Here is a 16,764-nt window from a genome sequence, read left to right on the forward strand (position 1 = left end):
GCATCAAGCATTGGGAAACCGCATGTTGTGAATCCGTTCCATTTGTTCCATTACAGTGAGCCCGTACTCCTATAGCTCCTCCTACCAGCCTCCTCTGAGGCTGCACCACTGCAGCACGGGAGGGAACCTGACCTCTAATAGCACCCCCCTACACTGTCAGATTGATATTAATAATAAGCAGCCCATGGCATACCTTTATTTGTTTAATATAAAGGGGGTCAGATGGACTGTGTATCTCTGAACTCACACACTATTGTTGTGTGGATGGAGGGGGGCTGTTATGGTGGTGGAGCAGAGATGTCTGTGTGTGTAGGCTACCAAAAAACAACCAACCAGCAGCTAAATGTAGGTAAACATCATGATTGGACAGTAAATCTTGGTGGGTATTGGTTAGGTCTGACTTGCTGGAGATAAATCTTGACATAGTCATAGGTTTAGACAACAGTAAACATACTGTAGCAACTCCCCACCACACTAAACCAAGGAAGCCCTCAAATAATACAGTTTTGGCTCTACAAACAAAGTCATACAGTGGACAAATCACCACCATAAACAGTGTATGATAAAAGCCTGGAAATGTAATTAAAACAATAAATCCAGCCATGGCATTACTGGACCAACTCACGTCCTCTCTCCTCAGCCCTGTATGAACGTCTCTCTCTAGTGACCACCAGCACTATGCTCAGCCCAGTACACACCGAGACACTACATTACTGGATTGGCTGGACCCTGAGACTAGGCCTTTGTCTGCAGCATGCAAAACCCCACACACTCTCAGATGATTTCATCCATATTTTACCTGAAGCTCAAGGGAAATAGATACACACTGAATGAATATCACATTGGGTAGTCCCGACGTGACCATGCTATCCAATCCCTGGGCTGCAGGGCCACGCATTATTACCAGGGTCGGGTCAAAACCATTTCAATTCCAGTCAAATCAGGAAGTACACAGAAATTCCAATTCCAAATCTCTTCAATGCTTTTTTAATGAAGAACATTTTGAATTGAATTCGGTTTACCTTCTGAATTGACTGGAAATGTAATGGAATTGACCCCAACCCTGATTATTACATAGACGAAAACCTAAACGTCCCTTGTTTGTCACAAATGTTGAATACAATTTTATTTGAACTACCAATTGTCCATGGGGTTGGTTCTCATATAGGGTGGAATATGAGACAAAAAAAGTCTGTTTAATTATACATTCCTTTGGATATTTTGACTCAAATTACACCCTATATAAGAACCACCCCACAGACAATTGGTAGAATAAGTTCAAATATAATTGTACTCAATATTCCTGACAGACAAAGGATGTTTAGGCTTTTGTCTACGTAGTAATGCGTGGCCCTGCTGTCCAGGGATTGGATAGCATGGTCACGTCTCGACTACACATCAGGGTACACAGACCCATGTGACAGACTATGTTCATCCACCCTATGGATGTCTCGCTGCTGCAGTGGTTCCACTGTGCTATTCAAAAACTCACCCAACAGCATGGGGACCCAGCCCTTGACCAGTAACTTCAGGTGTCCACAGTCCTTCTCCACAGCGGCTTTATTGATAGTATTGCGGTTAATAACAAATACATTTAATGTGTCCCTCTTATTTCCTCATTTGAAAATCAAGATGATGTTTGTCAGAGACAGGCCAGCTGTGGTTTGAAATGGAATAACAATGTTTATCATATAACATGTTCTGGTATCACATTGATATGGGATAGGCCTATTTTTCATGTGCAAATATGTGTGACAGTGGTGTATATGGGTAGCTAGCTCTCAAGAAGCCAAGGGGGTAAACCCAGCCGTTGAGTTCTCAATTGCACATGACTGCAATCCCGACGCCTTGTTTTAACATTTAGAAACTTTATTAATCCTCACTAGCAGTACAGTTTTGGAAACATTTGGAACTTAACTTTCATATAAGCGGGAAAGAACCTTTCAAATACAAAATATACACCTACTGAGCGCAGTTTACCAAAGTTGCACCTGGCTATTTTCACACAACACCTCGGCTATGACACCCTCTCACCTTGCCTAATAAATCTGACTTTGATACCGATTCTTGGTATACAGTCTGAAACAAAGCACTGCAAAATCGTGGACATTTTCCTTACAAGCCAGAATGTTTAAGAAACATTATATTTGAACTTACTCTACCGGTCGGTTGGTTCTTTAGCTGCTCAAAGTTGACATTTCTATCACCCGGCACATGCACAAAACCATGTAAAAACCTGTTAGTATGCCTGCATCGCAGGCATGTGCCTTCAGTCATGAGCAAACACATCTTGATTGCCACACACATAGACCTGCATTTTGAAGTCGTTTTAATAATACTTTCCTGTGGATATTTTGTCAAAAAATTTCAACCAGCTGAAGGACCACGACAAATCAGCAGAGTAAGTTCAAATATGATTGTATTCAACATTTGTGACAGAAAAGGGACAGTTTAGTTTTTTTGTAAATGTACGTGGCATTGCCTACAAAGTTGAAGGCATCACAGCGTTTAGTGACTACCTCTCACCCTGTCCTCACATTTCCATTGGAACATTACATTCCACATTTCCGGCTGAATCACGTGATTTTCAAAATATATTCGGGTGCAACATTCCTAAACTGGGTAATGTATTTTTTTTTGTAAGAAAAACAAACTGTATCGCGTGCTAGGTGTAGCTATTTGCGTTCAGACAGCATTTGGGCAGGGTCGGCTAAAGGGGACATCCAATGATGGTTCAATGAAATGCAATGGAATTGGAGTTATGAGTAAGGGTAACTTTGTATGAAAAGCTGTTTTAACATTATATTAATATCATTTTTATATTAATAATTGTATTTTTTGTTTCAATAATTGAATTTCAAATGTTTTATATTGATAATAGATTCATCAATACTTAACTTTTTGTATCAAAAATAGTTTGGTATCAAATATTTCAAGTTATTGATATCGATAATTTAAAAAAAAATTATATTAAAAAAACTATTACTGATATATGATAATTACACTTTTTTATGTCAATAATTGTTGAATGCCGTATATATTAGCATATTTGCATTATTAAGACTGAAAACCAATCAGCTTCAAGAACCTTGAATATCAATGAAGTAATGCATGATTAATAAGAAGTGCGGGCCAGCCATGTCGCTCACCTGTGTCTTCCTGTCTATCTGTCAGTGGGAGCAGAGAATGCAAATGCCCCCATGAACGTCATTATTGTATATTTGTTTACATAAAAACATTTATTAAACAAAATTTGAGTTATTGATATCGATAATTGAATTTGATATAAAAAAAAATATGAATTTATGTTAAAACAGCTTTCCAAACTGTTTGCATTTCGTCCCTAGGATTTTAAAGTCGCTTTCCTCTTGTTTGGTGTTTCATGGTGGTGTGCAAACAATGTCATGGTGGTCAAGTTATACAGAGAGATGAATGAAGGATATTCTATATATTTTAATGGCCTACTATTGGTTGAGGGAGGGTTTCCTAAAGTCGGTCCTGGTGCATGCAATTGAACAAGCCTTTCAATGTCCTTTAACAAGCACTAGATGGCAGTATTTGATTTCCACAAACTGGTGGGATGAGCGGTGAATATAAATTGAAGAAGAGCAAGTTTTAGATTTAAAATATATTTGGGAGATAAATTAAGGTCATTATGCACTACAAAGCACATTGAATATTAGCTTCTCAGTGACAGAGCTGCACCTGCACTTTACCTCCGTTAGATATGCGTTTACAATTTGGGCTTGATTGCATTATCCTAAGGCATATTACTTGTGAATTCACCCATACTACATACTCACAAACCAATGCTGTCAGTAACTGTTCAGTGGATTTTTTGTGGGTCTCTGATTCTGTCTCAAATTACGACGGATTCCATCTTGGTCACCTGACCATTTAGGTTGGAGTCACGTGATCAGTGCTCCATCCTCGCCATTTTAGTGTGAGAGACAGAGGCCACCTTTATTGCTAAAGGATAAAGCACATTTTTTGTATTTTGTTTTGAGGCCAAAGATCATTCATATTTGCCGGTTCAGTAAGTACTTAGCTAACTGACACATAAAAGTCGCATGACCCTTTACTTTGATATTTATTAAACAAGAAGCAAATCAAATAGCTAGATATATTTTACAGTGCGTTGGGTGAGAGACTCGTGTGCTACTGCTAGCTTAGCTTATCTTCAAGCGGTTGGCTTGTTGTCATGTACAGTGCATGTCCTGCCCCTTTTTCCAGATAAATAATGCATGTCTCTAGCGTTGGACTCCATGTTCTCGACACAGCTGCGCGATTATTGTGGCTATGTAACCTGCCATTTTGCTAGATAAGTTAGCTAGCTATAAGCTTTTACAGATCATTATTTTGCTTTCGTGAGCTAGCCAAAGGCAGAGTCAACCCACCACGCCTCCGTGAATTAAATGTTATTTTTAGCTCGTTCTGTCAGAGGGCAGTCCTCCTAGTCATGCACACATATCGATGTCCCTGTTCAGCTAGTTACTAAGCCAAAGTGGTCTGCTACCAAACCCTAGCAAAAATCTTATTTGAATGTCTTTGATTTGAACATTCCCTTAATATACTGCAGTTTGTGGATTGTGCGAGCAACTATTTGCCTACCCAAGGTCTTTGTCAATTTTGCAGAAGGAGCACTAGGTAGTTCAGTGATATTTAGGCCTAGGCTATTCCTTAAAAGCAGAACCCAAAGAAAAGAGAACCTGGATTGCGGTCAAAGGGGAAAGTGTGGTACCAATTGCAGACATGATGTGCTTAACCACAGGAATGTCTTCCTCTGTGACACTGGAAAATAACATTGCATCCTTATTCAATTATCAGTGATCCGCTTGACTGAATTACCACAGTGTTTTCTATCAACTAGAATACTTGGAAGTAGGAATGGTAAAACAAAATAACTCTGATTGGGACTTTCCAAGTCAAGCACTGTACTCTATGACCCCTGCTGTTTTTTGCACACTGCCCCAGACAGTAACACAACAGGTTTCTTTTTCAGTGTAAGCCTAAACACATTTGTTTGTGTGTGACTAAGATGGAAAGAAGAACATTTGCGAAGATAGCAAAACGATATTTGCAAGAGACACATTAACAGAGTTTACAAGCCATGATCATATTTCTGTGCTGTGCATGCCAAGCTGATTGTGGTAGTTTTAACAGGCTTGTTTTGCTTTCTACAGGCATGGAGGACAGCAGTGGAGTTGCCATCTTGGTCCCCCACTCTAGAGGCCAAAAGGAGACTGTCTTCATCCCTGAAAGAAGGTTAGAAACGCCCCCAGGTACCCTGATGGAGCCCAGGGATGATGACCAGAGGCAGCAGCAGAAACAGGCTGCAGACTCCCTCATCGAGGTGATAGAGAAGCTCAGCAAGATCGTGGAGAAGCGCCCGCGTCGATTCACCCTGGCTGGGAAGAAGAGAGCCCTCATGTCCTGTGCCTCCGTCAGAGTCCCAGAGATCAGGGAGGGCAGTGGTGGGTCCTCCCCCTGTAAGAGAGCCCGGGAGTTGGAGGAAGAGGTGAAAGAGCAGGAGATCCAGCCAGACAAATATGCCCCCGCTGGCAGCAGTAGGACCATCACCTGTTACCAGTGCAGCCTGTGTCGGTTCCTGTCCCCGACCTTGAGCCTGCTTAAGGAGCACCTGCGGCAGCATGATGAGCAGCACAGTGACCTCATCCTCATGTGTTCTGAGTGTCGCTTCACCTCCAGCCACCAAGAGGAGCTAGAGGCCCACGTCAGGCTCCACTTTGACTGCAGCAACTCTAACAAGAACCCTGTACCCAGCCAGCAGGCCAGCGAGGGAAATGAGGGGTTAGGGATGGGGGGTAGTGTGGAGGAGGCTGTGTTCAAAACCGCCATGGACTGTGCTGAGGAGATCCCTGCTAAGAAGAAGTGGTACAGCTATGAGGAGTATGGGATGTACCGCTGCCTGATCTGCAGCTATGTGTGTGGACAGCAGCGAATGTTAAAGACCCATGCATGGAAGCACGCAGGTCTGGTGGACTGCTCTTACCCTATCTTTGAGGACGAGGCAGTGGCACCAGCACCTCCTGTAGTTCCTCCTGCAGAGGAAGCCATAGTAGTCCTCACCCCGGTCCCAGAGAAATCTCAGAACCTCAACAAAATGTCCACTTTCCAGATCAACCTCTGTGCCCCTGTGGCGGAATGTGGGAATGAGGCTATGACAGAACCAATCACCAAATCCTCTAAAGACCCTGTCACTGAGGAACCAATGTTGGAGGTACAGGTGACCACAGAGACTGAGGTGGAACCTATGCAGGACTGTTGTCATATTACCAGTACAAAAGACAGCCTCCTGTCGTCAGCCCAGAAGATCATCAGCTGCAGCCCCAATAGTGCAGACCATATCAACGTCATAGTGGAACGACTGCCCTGCGCAGAGGAACCTTTGGCCACCCAGCCCCTCTCCAGCCCAGAGTTGGGCAGAGACAAGAGCCTGCTGGCTGCAGAGGAGGCGGGCCATGTGGAGAACCAGCCACTGTTTGTTGACAAGGATGGGCAGCAGGAGGTGGTGATTGGCTGGAGCAACAGTGAGAGTCAGCAGACCACCACGGACCCCCCACGTGACGAGAATGCTCCCCCAGCCCGCAGGAGGACCCACTCTGAGTCTCTGAGGCTGCACTCCCTGGCCGCTGAAACCCTGGTGACCATGCCCATGAGGACCGCGGAGCACATCAGGAGCATCGTGGGCCAGGGCTCCCAGAGCCCTGACACGGGCCAGAGGCTCCTGGAGATGGCCACGGCTGCAGCAGTAGCAGCCGACAGAGCCCCTGCAGCAGTAGAGGAGCTGACCAGCATGGGCAGCGTGGGGGCAGCGCTGGTAGACCTAGAGCTGCAGGGGTCCAGAGAGGACTGGCTGGCCGAGGGCCCCGCCAAGGCTGGCATCAGCCTGTCCCTGCTGACGGTCATAGAGAGGCTAAAGGAGCGCTCGGACCAGAATGCCTCGGACGAGGACATCCTGAAGGAGCTCCAGGACAACGCCCAGAGCCAATACGCTGGGGAGGTCAGCGCCTGTGGGGGGGGGGACCCGGGTAACCCTGGTGGGGGTCTGGTGGACTACATCCCTGGCAGCGAGAGGCCCTACCGCTGTCGCCTGTGTCGCTACAGTAGTGGGAACAAGGGCTACATCAAGCAGCACCTGCGAGTACACCGCCAGAGACAGCCCTACCAGTGTCCCATCTGTGAACACATTGCCCTGGACAGCAAAGATCTAGAGAGCCACATGATCAACCACTGCAAGACCAGGCTGTACCACTGCAAGCAGTGTACTGAGGCCTTCTATTACAAAGTGAGTAGAAAGACTGAAGAGAGAAATTAGGACAGACTGTGTGCCTCAATGTCCCTGGGCAGAGATTTTTTATTGAAGTCGCTCCTCCTCTAGGAGAGAATATTGCTCTTGAGTTTTTGTTTCTCGATGACCCAAATTACGGTCATAAAGATAAGATGAGATGGAACTGATTGTAGAAGTGAGATGTTGAGTTGGAAGTTTTTTTCTGCAGCATAGTGCTGGTTGGCGCAGTGCAGCAGGGGAAGTTTAGTTTGATTCAGGGAGTAGAGAACTAGCCTATTGATTTCATTACTTTCACGCCTCGCCCGTTTCTGCAGACATCATTAAGTCCATCATTCTGTGGGGTTTTGAACTCCATAGATATCAGAAATCCTTTTTAGGAGAGGTGAGGGTAGCCTGTGTGCTTTTTTTTTCACAGCCCTAGAAGATCTCATTTAAGTTTTGACTTGTTCTTTTATTACTGACCCTTTCCACAGAGTCAGCTGAGGAACCACGAGACAGACCAGCACGGTTTGGGCGACACCGGCGCAACACTAACCCCTGTCACTGAAACCACGGCAACCATGGAGGAATCTGTAAAGATGACAGACGATGGTGAGGAAATGTGTCAAATGTGTTTTTCAATCGAACGAAGTGAAGGGCGCTCGACCAACGCGAGTCGAGATGCAACCCCCCCCCCCCCAAAAAAAATGTTTTACTAATTGCAAAGTGAAAAGGGCAATGCTCGCTCACCGTTAAAAATCCGTTTTATTTCGGCAACTATTAAAAGCTTGATATTTTGGCCTTCATCAATGGCCTTTATCTGAACCGTCAAGCCTTTAATAAAACATTTTTTTAAAGCTTGAATAAAATGTTTTTTTATGGTGAGCGTCGCACCAAGTGTGTTTTCCAACTTGACCAAACACGATCAGTCTTTTTACTCTTAATCAAAGATTTCTCACCAACTATCCTCTCCACTACCCGTTTTGGTTGTTTCATTTCATTGGCACCGCATCCGTTGTCCACAGTATCTAATGTGTACTTTTGTTCCACTCTCCAGACTCCATCAGTTCGCAGAAGGTGTACAAATGTGACGTGTGTGATTACACCAGCTCCACGTACGTTGGAGTTCGGAACCACCGGAGGATCCATAACTCTGACAAGCCTTACAGGTTGGTGCTGGGTGTCTACTGTCTGTGTGTTTGTAATAAGGTCAATAGGATTCGTCATGATTGCAGTCTGGATTCCTTAGGACTTGACATTCAAGTAAATTTGCCAGTGGCACACTAGGCCAGTGCCAACTAAAAGCTACTGGCCCGAATTGGGGGGAAAAATACTGGCCCGGGCCAATATCTCACAGGATAGTTGATGATGCGTGCATAATTACAATATCAGGTGATTTTTTTTTTTTTATCTTTAATTTGTGGGATGAGCAAGCTAGCCTAAAGTAACCCACCCTCCATACACACATAATACAATTTGAACTTGACAATATCATATTCACATTGATTGTTTTGAGGGAAAATATAAGACCTTTGCGCAATCTCCAAAAATATGTTATTGTTAGCGATTTTTAAAAGTCAGAAGGCTGCAGTTGTAGGGCCATATAACATCAGTTTAATATTTTGCTTAATTCCGTTTTTGTTTTTCCAGGTTTCTGAATTTGTTCAGGTTTTCACTCTCAAAATCACACTTTTTTTTTAAATTGAAAAAAACTAACAATTTAAATGTTTTAATTCCACAACATTGATTTAAACCACATCAGTAGACTATTTTTTGGGTCTGGTAAATATTTTGGGGAGGGTGAAGTTGCCCTTTTATTCATTGTTTGCTTAGTGGTATTTCTGTACTGTACAATATAGGGTTTGCAAAACCAATGCCCTCCCGATTGATACTAATCATCATGATATCATTCTGCCAGGTAGGCCTACTTTGCAGTCACAATTTCATTGGGAAGTAATTTTTTTCGTCATTCAAATAGCCCATGATGACTGAATTGCGCATCGCAAAGATTCAACTGAGACTTGGGACCTTGTTTGCATACCCATTGTTGCTTTAGTTAGCATTCACAGGTAGATTAAGTTGAAACATCTTACCTACCTACCCTACCAGCGTCGTTCTTCTGTGAGGTGCTTCACGCGACAACCAGTTGAGAGCTGCGTGCTCTTGCTGCCCGACAGATGATGCCGCTCATACTAGGCTAGGTTAATTTTAGTCATCCAGACATTCACCGCTTTCCATGTTTCCAATGACAGAATCCTATTGCTCACTCAAACCCATTAATAAAATAGAAATTCGATGTTATGATGCAGATCTCCAGCAGGGGGCAGTGAGTGTTAGATAAAGATTAACCTTGGCTGCGGTCTACAGCTGGAGTATTTCTCACACCGCAGCCCTCGTGTAAGCGGATCGGCCCTGTTCTCGAGGCGCCGTCAGATGTCTGAGGGGGGGGGGGGGGGGGGGGGGGGATCTTATTCTCTAACGCCACACACAGACACACATCTAGTTTGTTTTGATGTTTTCCCACTATAGACCCTCAATAGAGCCCTTTCATGCAAGGGAGTGCAGTCTTTCTACGCTTATGCTTTGGTATCCTTGACACCCTTCAAACCGTTCCACAGAGAAGCGCACGTCTTTTAACTAAGGCCATCTTATCCATTTGAGCCACACAGTGTATCGCGTCCCTGAACGTTGTGCTGCCAGTTACACTTTGAGGTTCGCAACAAAATAGCCGCCAAGGCAACAATGTGGCCCTCCAGGCTTTTGTTGCTGTACCAACCGAAACAGAATAGTAAGCCGAGCATAAACAGCTAAGCACGACACAAACTGTCAAACAACTAGGCCTGTACAGAGATATTCCCTCAAACTCTGGCCCACTCTCTGGTACTGTAGGTGCTGCAGCTGTGACTTTGCCACGACCAACATGAACAGCCTGAAGAGCCACATGAGGAGACATCCCCAGGAGCACCAAGCTGTCCAGCTACTGGAGCAGTACAGGTGAGGACCAGGTCAAGGTTCAGCTTCTGGAGAGGTACAGGTGAGGACCGGCTCAGGGTCAGAGAGGGGAGACCTGGGCAGGGGAGTGGGAGAGGTAGAGAAAGTAGGCCAATGTGCTTCGAAAGAGTGTGGGGATGGAGGAAAAAGCTGAAGTGGACGAAGAACCCATCTCATTGACCATCAGAAAGAACTCCTAATGAACTCTCCTTTTAGTGTCGATATGGAGGATGTCTGGGTGTGTAGAGTTGGCTGGAGCATAATGTAGAGCAGTACAGATAAGCAGTATCAGAGCATGTGTGCCACTAGGCCTTTCCCTGAGGAGTCTTTAGTGCTGCTGATCCCTTTTGATATAATGGAGTTGAGAGGATTAAAGTGAACCCCAAGCAGCATATTAAATCAGCTGCTTCTGCTACAGACTTGAGCCCTTTCTTTTCTCTCCCTCTTTCCCCCTCTCACTTACTCCTTTTGTTTTTCAGGTGTTCACTCTGTGGCTATGTGTGCAGTCACCCTCCGTCCCTCAAGTCTCACATGTGGAAGCACGCTGGCGATCAGAACTACAACTACGAGCAGGTGAACAAAGCCATCAACGAGGCCATCTCCCAGAGCGGCCGGTGAGTAGGGGTTGATGGGGGTTGGAGTTTTAACGGTCTGCCTTTACCATCTGAAAAGCTTCCTGTCAGACTGAAGCCTGTGTTTGAGTCCCAGCGAACAGGGATGTGTAGGGTAATGTCTTTGTCTTGATGGTGAACCTGCTCTCTCTCCCTGGCTGTAGTTCCCCCAGTGCCCCGCAAAGGGTTTCAGCAGTGGGGGAGGCAGAGCAGTCTGGTGTGGTGCAGGGTGGGAAGGAGGACCCAGCACCTCTAGCAGGAATCCCTGTGGACAGTGTGGGAGGTGGCTCAGGGGCATCAACAGAGCTCATCCAGTGGTCCTCCAGAGAGCAGGCCCCCCAGAGTGAAACCCCCCAGCACAGCCCCCCCGGGAAGGAGGGGGTCCAGTCCCGGGCCGGCATGGAGTATTGTGTGCTGCTGTTCTGCTGCTGTATCTGTGGCTTTGAGTCTACCAGCAAGGAGAGACTGATGGAGCACATGAAGGAACATGAAGGAGACATCATCAGCATCATCCTGAACAAGGAGCAGCAGCAGGGAGCAGCCCAACCAGCAGAGGGCAGCACAGCACAGTGAGACAGCATTTAACCCCGTACCCCTCCCCTTACCCCAACAGAGAGCCAGGAACCTACCACCTCCCTCAGACTGACTTAAGTCTAACTTAACAGGGAAGTACTGTACCTTGCATCTTGTTTTCTGGTTCTTAATTTTATGTACTTAACAGAAGGTTACAAAAAGTGTCTCTGTTGGAGCTCAGACATACAGAAAATTGGAAAATTCCAATTTCAAGGCATTGCAGTAAAATGTTATACCTGAACAAGTTCAGACACGTTTAATACCTCAGCAAACAGACATTTCCGTATTTACAAATGGAGCTCAGTCCATTTTACTCAGCAAACAAATATTGACCACACGGCAGCTTTTCTATTCAAATACTTTAATATAATTTAATATATTTAATCATTCACACTTATAGTTTATCTGTGGCGCCTGCACTAGGCTGTACAGAGATGCCATCTACTTGCATGTTGTGTTCATCATAGCTATATTTATATTTTAATATGGGTTAATACAACCTGGTCTCAGAGCATTTCGTATTATTCTGTACGTAAATCTGAGACAATAAATATTGTACATTTTGCAAATTCTTAACAGCTGTTAGCCACCTAGCTAGAATTCGTAACATAGCATATGTTTATCAAATTTCATAACATATGTTTTGCAAATTCGTAACATATAAAATGAATTGTAAATCGTAACATATCATACGAAATGGATGGTGGACTTCCGCAAATTAATACATACCATACGAAACGTAACCTATTATACTAATTTGAGTGTCCTGGATTTACGTTTACTATGTTACGTCTAGTCTACGAGGCCAGGCTGGTTAATAATGTATCAATGTAGGCCTATGGTGTTGGTTTCCGTTATGTCGAAGCGAAGGAGATGCCTTGTTTTGTTCAATTCACTGTTTGATGCTATTTTGACCCATTGGACCTCTGGTATGTTATGGTAATGATGGGTCACTTGAGGGTGGTGTCCTAAAGCTGTAGGATAGATAGGCTGGCAACAAGTTGTTTTACCAATATTCACCACAGCATCAAGGGCTCTTGAAGCAGAAATAGGTTTGGGAGGAATTTTTAAGCTATGGTCAGTCTATTACGGTGCATATTAGTGGTCGTGTTAGACACAGGTGTTATGGTGGGGAGATGGTAAATGGACAACCATTGAACTTTGATTGCAGCCAACACCCAGCTGTGTTTACCCTGGGCTACTTGTAGTTACTTTAGTGAAAGTATTACTGTTCTGATTACGATAATCATTTCTAGATTCATGTTTTAGCTAAATAATGGCCAAGTTTGAATATGTTAAGCAATTTCCAAAGTTTCTCCATATAGGCCTAGCACTTGTAGATAATGGATGGCTGGAGTGATTGACATACTAGCACAGAGCGGTGTGCTAGTATACTAAACCTTTGTGAGAACAAAGGAATAGCAGGTTCATTAGTAGCCTGTCTCGAATCTGTGCTATATTGACCAATAGCAGAGGTTGATAAATGACCAGCTTTTCAAGTGATCGGCCTATAGACTACTGTAGACTGACGTTGAATATGGTGTTTCCGCTTGACTACCTCTGCTAAAGTATTTCCGAACTTCACTCACCTTTCCGTTTAGTTTCACACTAAACACGCTTGGTATGCAGAGTGGTGACTTGGCAATGATTTGCATGCCCTTACTGTTTTTATGTAGACAGATGGGTGTAGGAAATGATGATCAAATTAAATATCCATAATTCATGGGATTTCTGGATTGCGGTTGTGTAGCTCAGTGTATCAAATAAATTAAATCGTTATCTTCTGCACGCTGAAATTCTCATTATAATGGCAGATTATTATTGTCTCACGTTCATTTACAATTCAAAGTACTAATGTCAGGAAGAACGTGACAGTCTGCATTTAAACTGCACTTAACCCCCCCCCCCCCCCCCCATTTACATAGTTTGCATTTTAATGAGTGGTTGGGTGAATTAAAGCAAGAGACAACCAGGCAGAACCTCATGCTGATCATAGGCCACTTTTTGCTACGTATAATCTATCAGGGTTTATGACCGCCGCTTTGTATGATTCTATTCGTGGACGTGCTGTAGTGCAGCTTCTTACTGCATCGTTCTGAGCACCTAAGGATCTCCTTACCTATGCAGACCATGAGACAGAGGGGATACAGTGGGGATAGGGAAGTGACTATGGGCCTAAGTGAATTGATTGGTGGTTTTGGGTCAGATGTGCAAATAGTTTTGGATAGATCTGACATATTTCTTGTGGGAAAGCGTCAGGTTATTTTAATGTTCATTTTGCCCATGCGGAGTTGGCTAAATGTGTCGTTTGTGAAGCCAATTTGTTATTTCTGGAGGGCTTATTGTTTGTTTGTTGGTTCAGTATTTACATTGTCACGTGTAGGAAGCTGAAACCTTAGATCCAGGACTAAATCTCTTCGTTTTGTGTGTCGAGTGTGAAAAACCAAACCAGAGAGCCTGGCACCTACTACCAGACCCCGTTCAAAGGCACTTAAATATTTTGTCTTGCCCCTTCACCCTCTGAATGGCACACATACAATCCATGACTGAATTGTTCTAATACATTTGTTCGGTAGCTTATGTCCGGTCTGCTGGCAAGATTGTATACTCAATTAGGTATACGACCATGGTTGGAAATCTCCTTTACTCCTTGTTATTTGTCTATTTGATTTGGAAATGTTAGATTTCAGATGGAGACGCATCCGTGTGAGTCTACCACTCTGTCTCCCCCCCCCGGCTTTCGTTTCAGAAATTAGGCTATGAACTGACATGAGAACCTGGATGGGAGGGGAAAGTTCTTTTGTCGGGTATGTGACATCTGATGTGCATGATTTGGACATGGTCTTTGTTTGACTAACCAAATCTTATCCCCAGGTCCCTACTCGTTCAACTACAGGGTGCCATGTGATGGGTAACCGTCAGTAGATTGTGCATTTTCAAAGACCTTTTACTGTGATATTATTGATCATCCTGTCAACGTTTGTGCCTTTTTTTGATTTGATTCTCTGAGAGTCTCTCTTGTAGTCTTTCGCTAGCTATTTGTTAGAGGCTATGTCTGCCCCGGGAGTGCTGTTGTGCGCCCATCTGTTCAGAATGATGTTCCAAGGAGGTCGTGGGTGTGTTATTCAGTCAGAGCTGAATAGCCTCCGTAACACCACCCCTTTCTCTGTGATGTATCCAATCACTTGGTACTGTAATATCCCACTGGGCGCACGCTGGTTGGATCAATGTTGTTTCCACGTTGAAGCAACGTGGAATAGACGTTGAATTGACGTCTGTGCCCAGTGGGATGGGTCTGTACATAATTAGTTGAAATACTGTAATATTGCAAACTGACATTTTTTTTATAATCTATTTTTAAATATATTGTAAAGAAAAAACACTAAGTCTTTTTTTTTTTTAATAAACAAATTTGCTAACAATTTGGAAAATGGCTGTGCTTTTTAATTGACTGTAATGTATTTAAGGGGAGTGTTTGTGTTTTACACTGAGCTGCATGCATTTCATGCCAAAGGAGAGAAGGTGATATTTCACTTACGCTGTTCAGTGATTAACGTGTTCAGTGCTTAAGTTCAGTGTGGATTCGCTCCGTTAGGCCACAGAGCGATGCTTGCTATCTATTTATTTTGTGCATCATAGACAATATTATGTCATGACTCAGCCAGTGTATTTTTTTTGTAATAAATACTTTGTTGATAAACTGTGTTTTATTTTTTTATTGAACTAGTGTATGGGTCGTTCCAAATGATTTGAATCACTTTTTGACTGCACCCCTTGTGATTTGAACGAAACCTTCCATACATAGAACACCCTCAATTCGTCAGGGCATGAACTCTACAACATTTCAAATGAGTTCCACAGGCAGGGATGCTGGCCCATGTTGACTCCAATGCTTCCCACAGTTGTCAGGTTGACTGGGTGTCCTTTCTAAACTGTTGTGTGTGGAAAAACCCAGCAGTGTTGCACCTACAACCATATCCCAATCAAAGGCACTTAAATATTTTGTCTTGCCCATTCACCCTTAGAATGGAACACATAAAAATCCCACGTCTCAATTGTTTCTAAGATTACTTTTTATTTTTTATTCTACCCATCTCGTCTCCATCTACACTGAGTGGATTTAAAAAGTTAAATCAATAAGGGATCATAGTTTTCACCTGGTGAAAGAGACCCTATTTTACATCATCAGAGGTGTTTGTTTTGTCCCCACCATCGGTTTAGACACGGCATACTCTTGAATACAGGGTGGGTGTCATGCTTTGGCTGATGAATACTAAAATGTGAACACAAATAAAATGTCACCTTTCGAATGATATCACAAAGCTGGTTGGAGGTCCACACATCAGATAATGTTGACTCGAGGGAGAATATCAGTTGTTTAAATTAAACTGTCAATCTTCCTTAGGAGACCTGTTGACATAATAGAAATATAGATAATAATATAATTTACATTTCCTTTCATGTTGACATTTGATGGTGGGTGGACCAGCAGATATCTTTCTGGTAGTAATTGGAAGTTTATATTTCAGTAAAAATGTCAACAATACCTGCTAAATTGGAGTGGTCTGAAGGAATATGACCAACCAATTGAATGTACCACAGATGGACTCCAAGTTGTGGAAAGAGCTCAAGGATGTTCAATGGAAACAGAATGCACCTGAGCTCAATTTTGAGTCTCATAGCAAAGGGTCTGAATACTCATGTAGGAGGAGGTGTGATGTGTGGGGGTGCTTTCTTGGTGACACTGTCAGGGATTTATTTGGAATTCAAGGCACACTTAACCAGCATGGCTACCACAGCATTCTGCAGCGATATGCCATCCCATCTGGTTTGCTCTTAGTGTGACTACCATTGGTTTTTCAACAGGACAATGAACCAACACACCTACAGGCTGTGTAAGGGCTAGTTTACAAAGAAGGAGAGTGATGAAGTGCTACATCAGATTACCTGGCCTCCACAATCACCCGAACTCAACCTAATTGAGATGGTTTGGGATGTTGGACCGCAGAGTGAAGAAAAAGCAGCCAAAACTTGCTCAGCATATGTGGGAACTCCTTCAAGACTGTTGGATAGGCATTCCAGGTGAAGATGGTTGAGAGAATGCCAAGAGTGCGCAAAGCTGTCATCAATGCTGCAAAGGGTGGCTACTTTGAGGAATCGTTTGTTTGACACTTTTGTGGTTACTACATGATTCCATATGTGATATTTCATAGTGTTGATGTCTTCACTATTATTCTACAATGTAGAAAATACAAAAAATAAAGAAAAACCCTTGAATGAGTAGGTGTGTCCAAACTT

At 43.6% G+C, this 16,764-nt stretch overlaps 1 protein-coding gene across 1 annotated transcript; it reads left to right on the plus strand.

The window, feature by feature from the left end:
* Positions 1 to 3,935: 3,935 nt before the first annotated feature.
* LOC129854045 (zinc finger protein 507-like) lies at positions 3,936 to 15,166 on the plus strand. The gene is made up of 7 exons (XM_055920668.1): positions 3,936 to 4,036; positions 5,184 to 7,309; positions 7,786 to 7,903; positions 8,349 to 8,460; positions 10,181 to 10,285; positions 10,762 to 10,896; positions 11,058 to 15,166. The coding sequence occupies exons 2-7, from the start codon at positions 5,186 to 5,188 to the stop codon at positions 11,464 to 11,466; spliced, it is 3,003 nt and encodes a 1,000-aa protein (XP_055776643.1). The 5' UTR covers positions 3,936 to 4,036; positions 5,184 to 5,185; the 3' UTR covers positions 11,467 to 15,166.
* The last annotated feature ends 1,598 nt before the right edge of the window (positions 15,167 to 16,764 follow it).

Source organism: Salvelinus fontinalis, chromosome 4 (assembly GCF_029448725.1).
Source record: "Salvelinus fontinalis isolate EN_2023a chromosome 4, ASM2944872v1, whole genome shotgun sequence".
Taxonomy (NCBI): domain Eukaryota; kingdom Metazoa; phylum Chordata; class Actinopteri; order Salmoniformes; family Salmonidae; genus Salvelinus; species Salvelinus fontinalis.

Coding starts and splice junctions, on each gene's coding strand:
- LOC129854045 (XM_055920668.1), top strand. CDS start 5,186: ATGGAGGACAGCAGTGGAGTTGCCATCTTGGTCCCCCACTCTAGAGGC. Junction 8,461..10,180: donor AACTCTGACAAGCCTTACAG/GTTGGTGCTGGG, acceptor CTGGTACTGTAG/GTGCTGCAGCTGTGACTTTG. Junction 10,897..11,057: donor GCCATCTCCCAGAGCGGCCG/GTGAGTAGGGGT, acceptor CCCTGGCTGTAG/TTCCCCCAGTGCCCCGCAAA.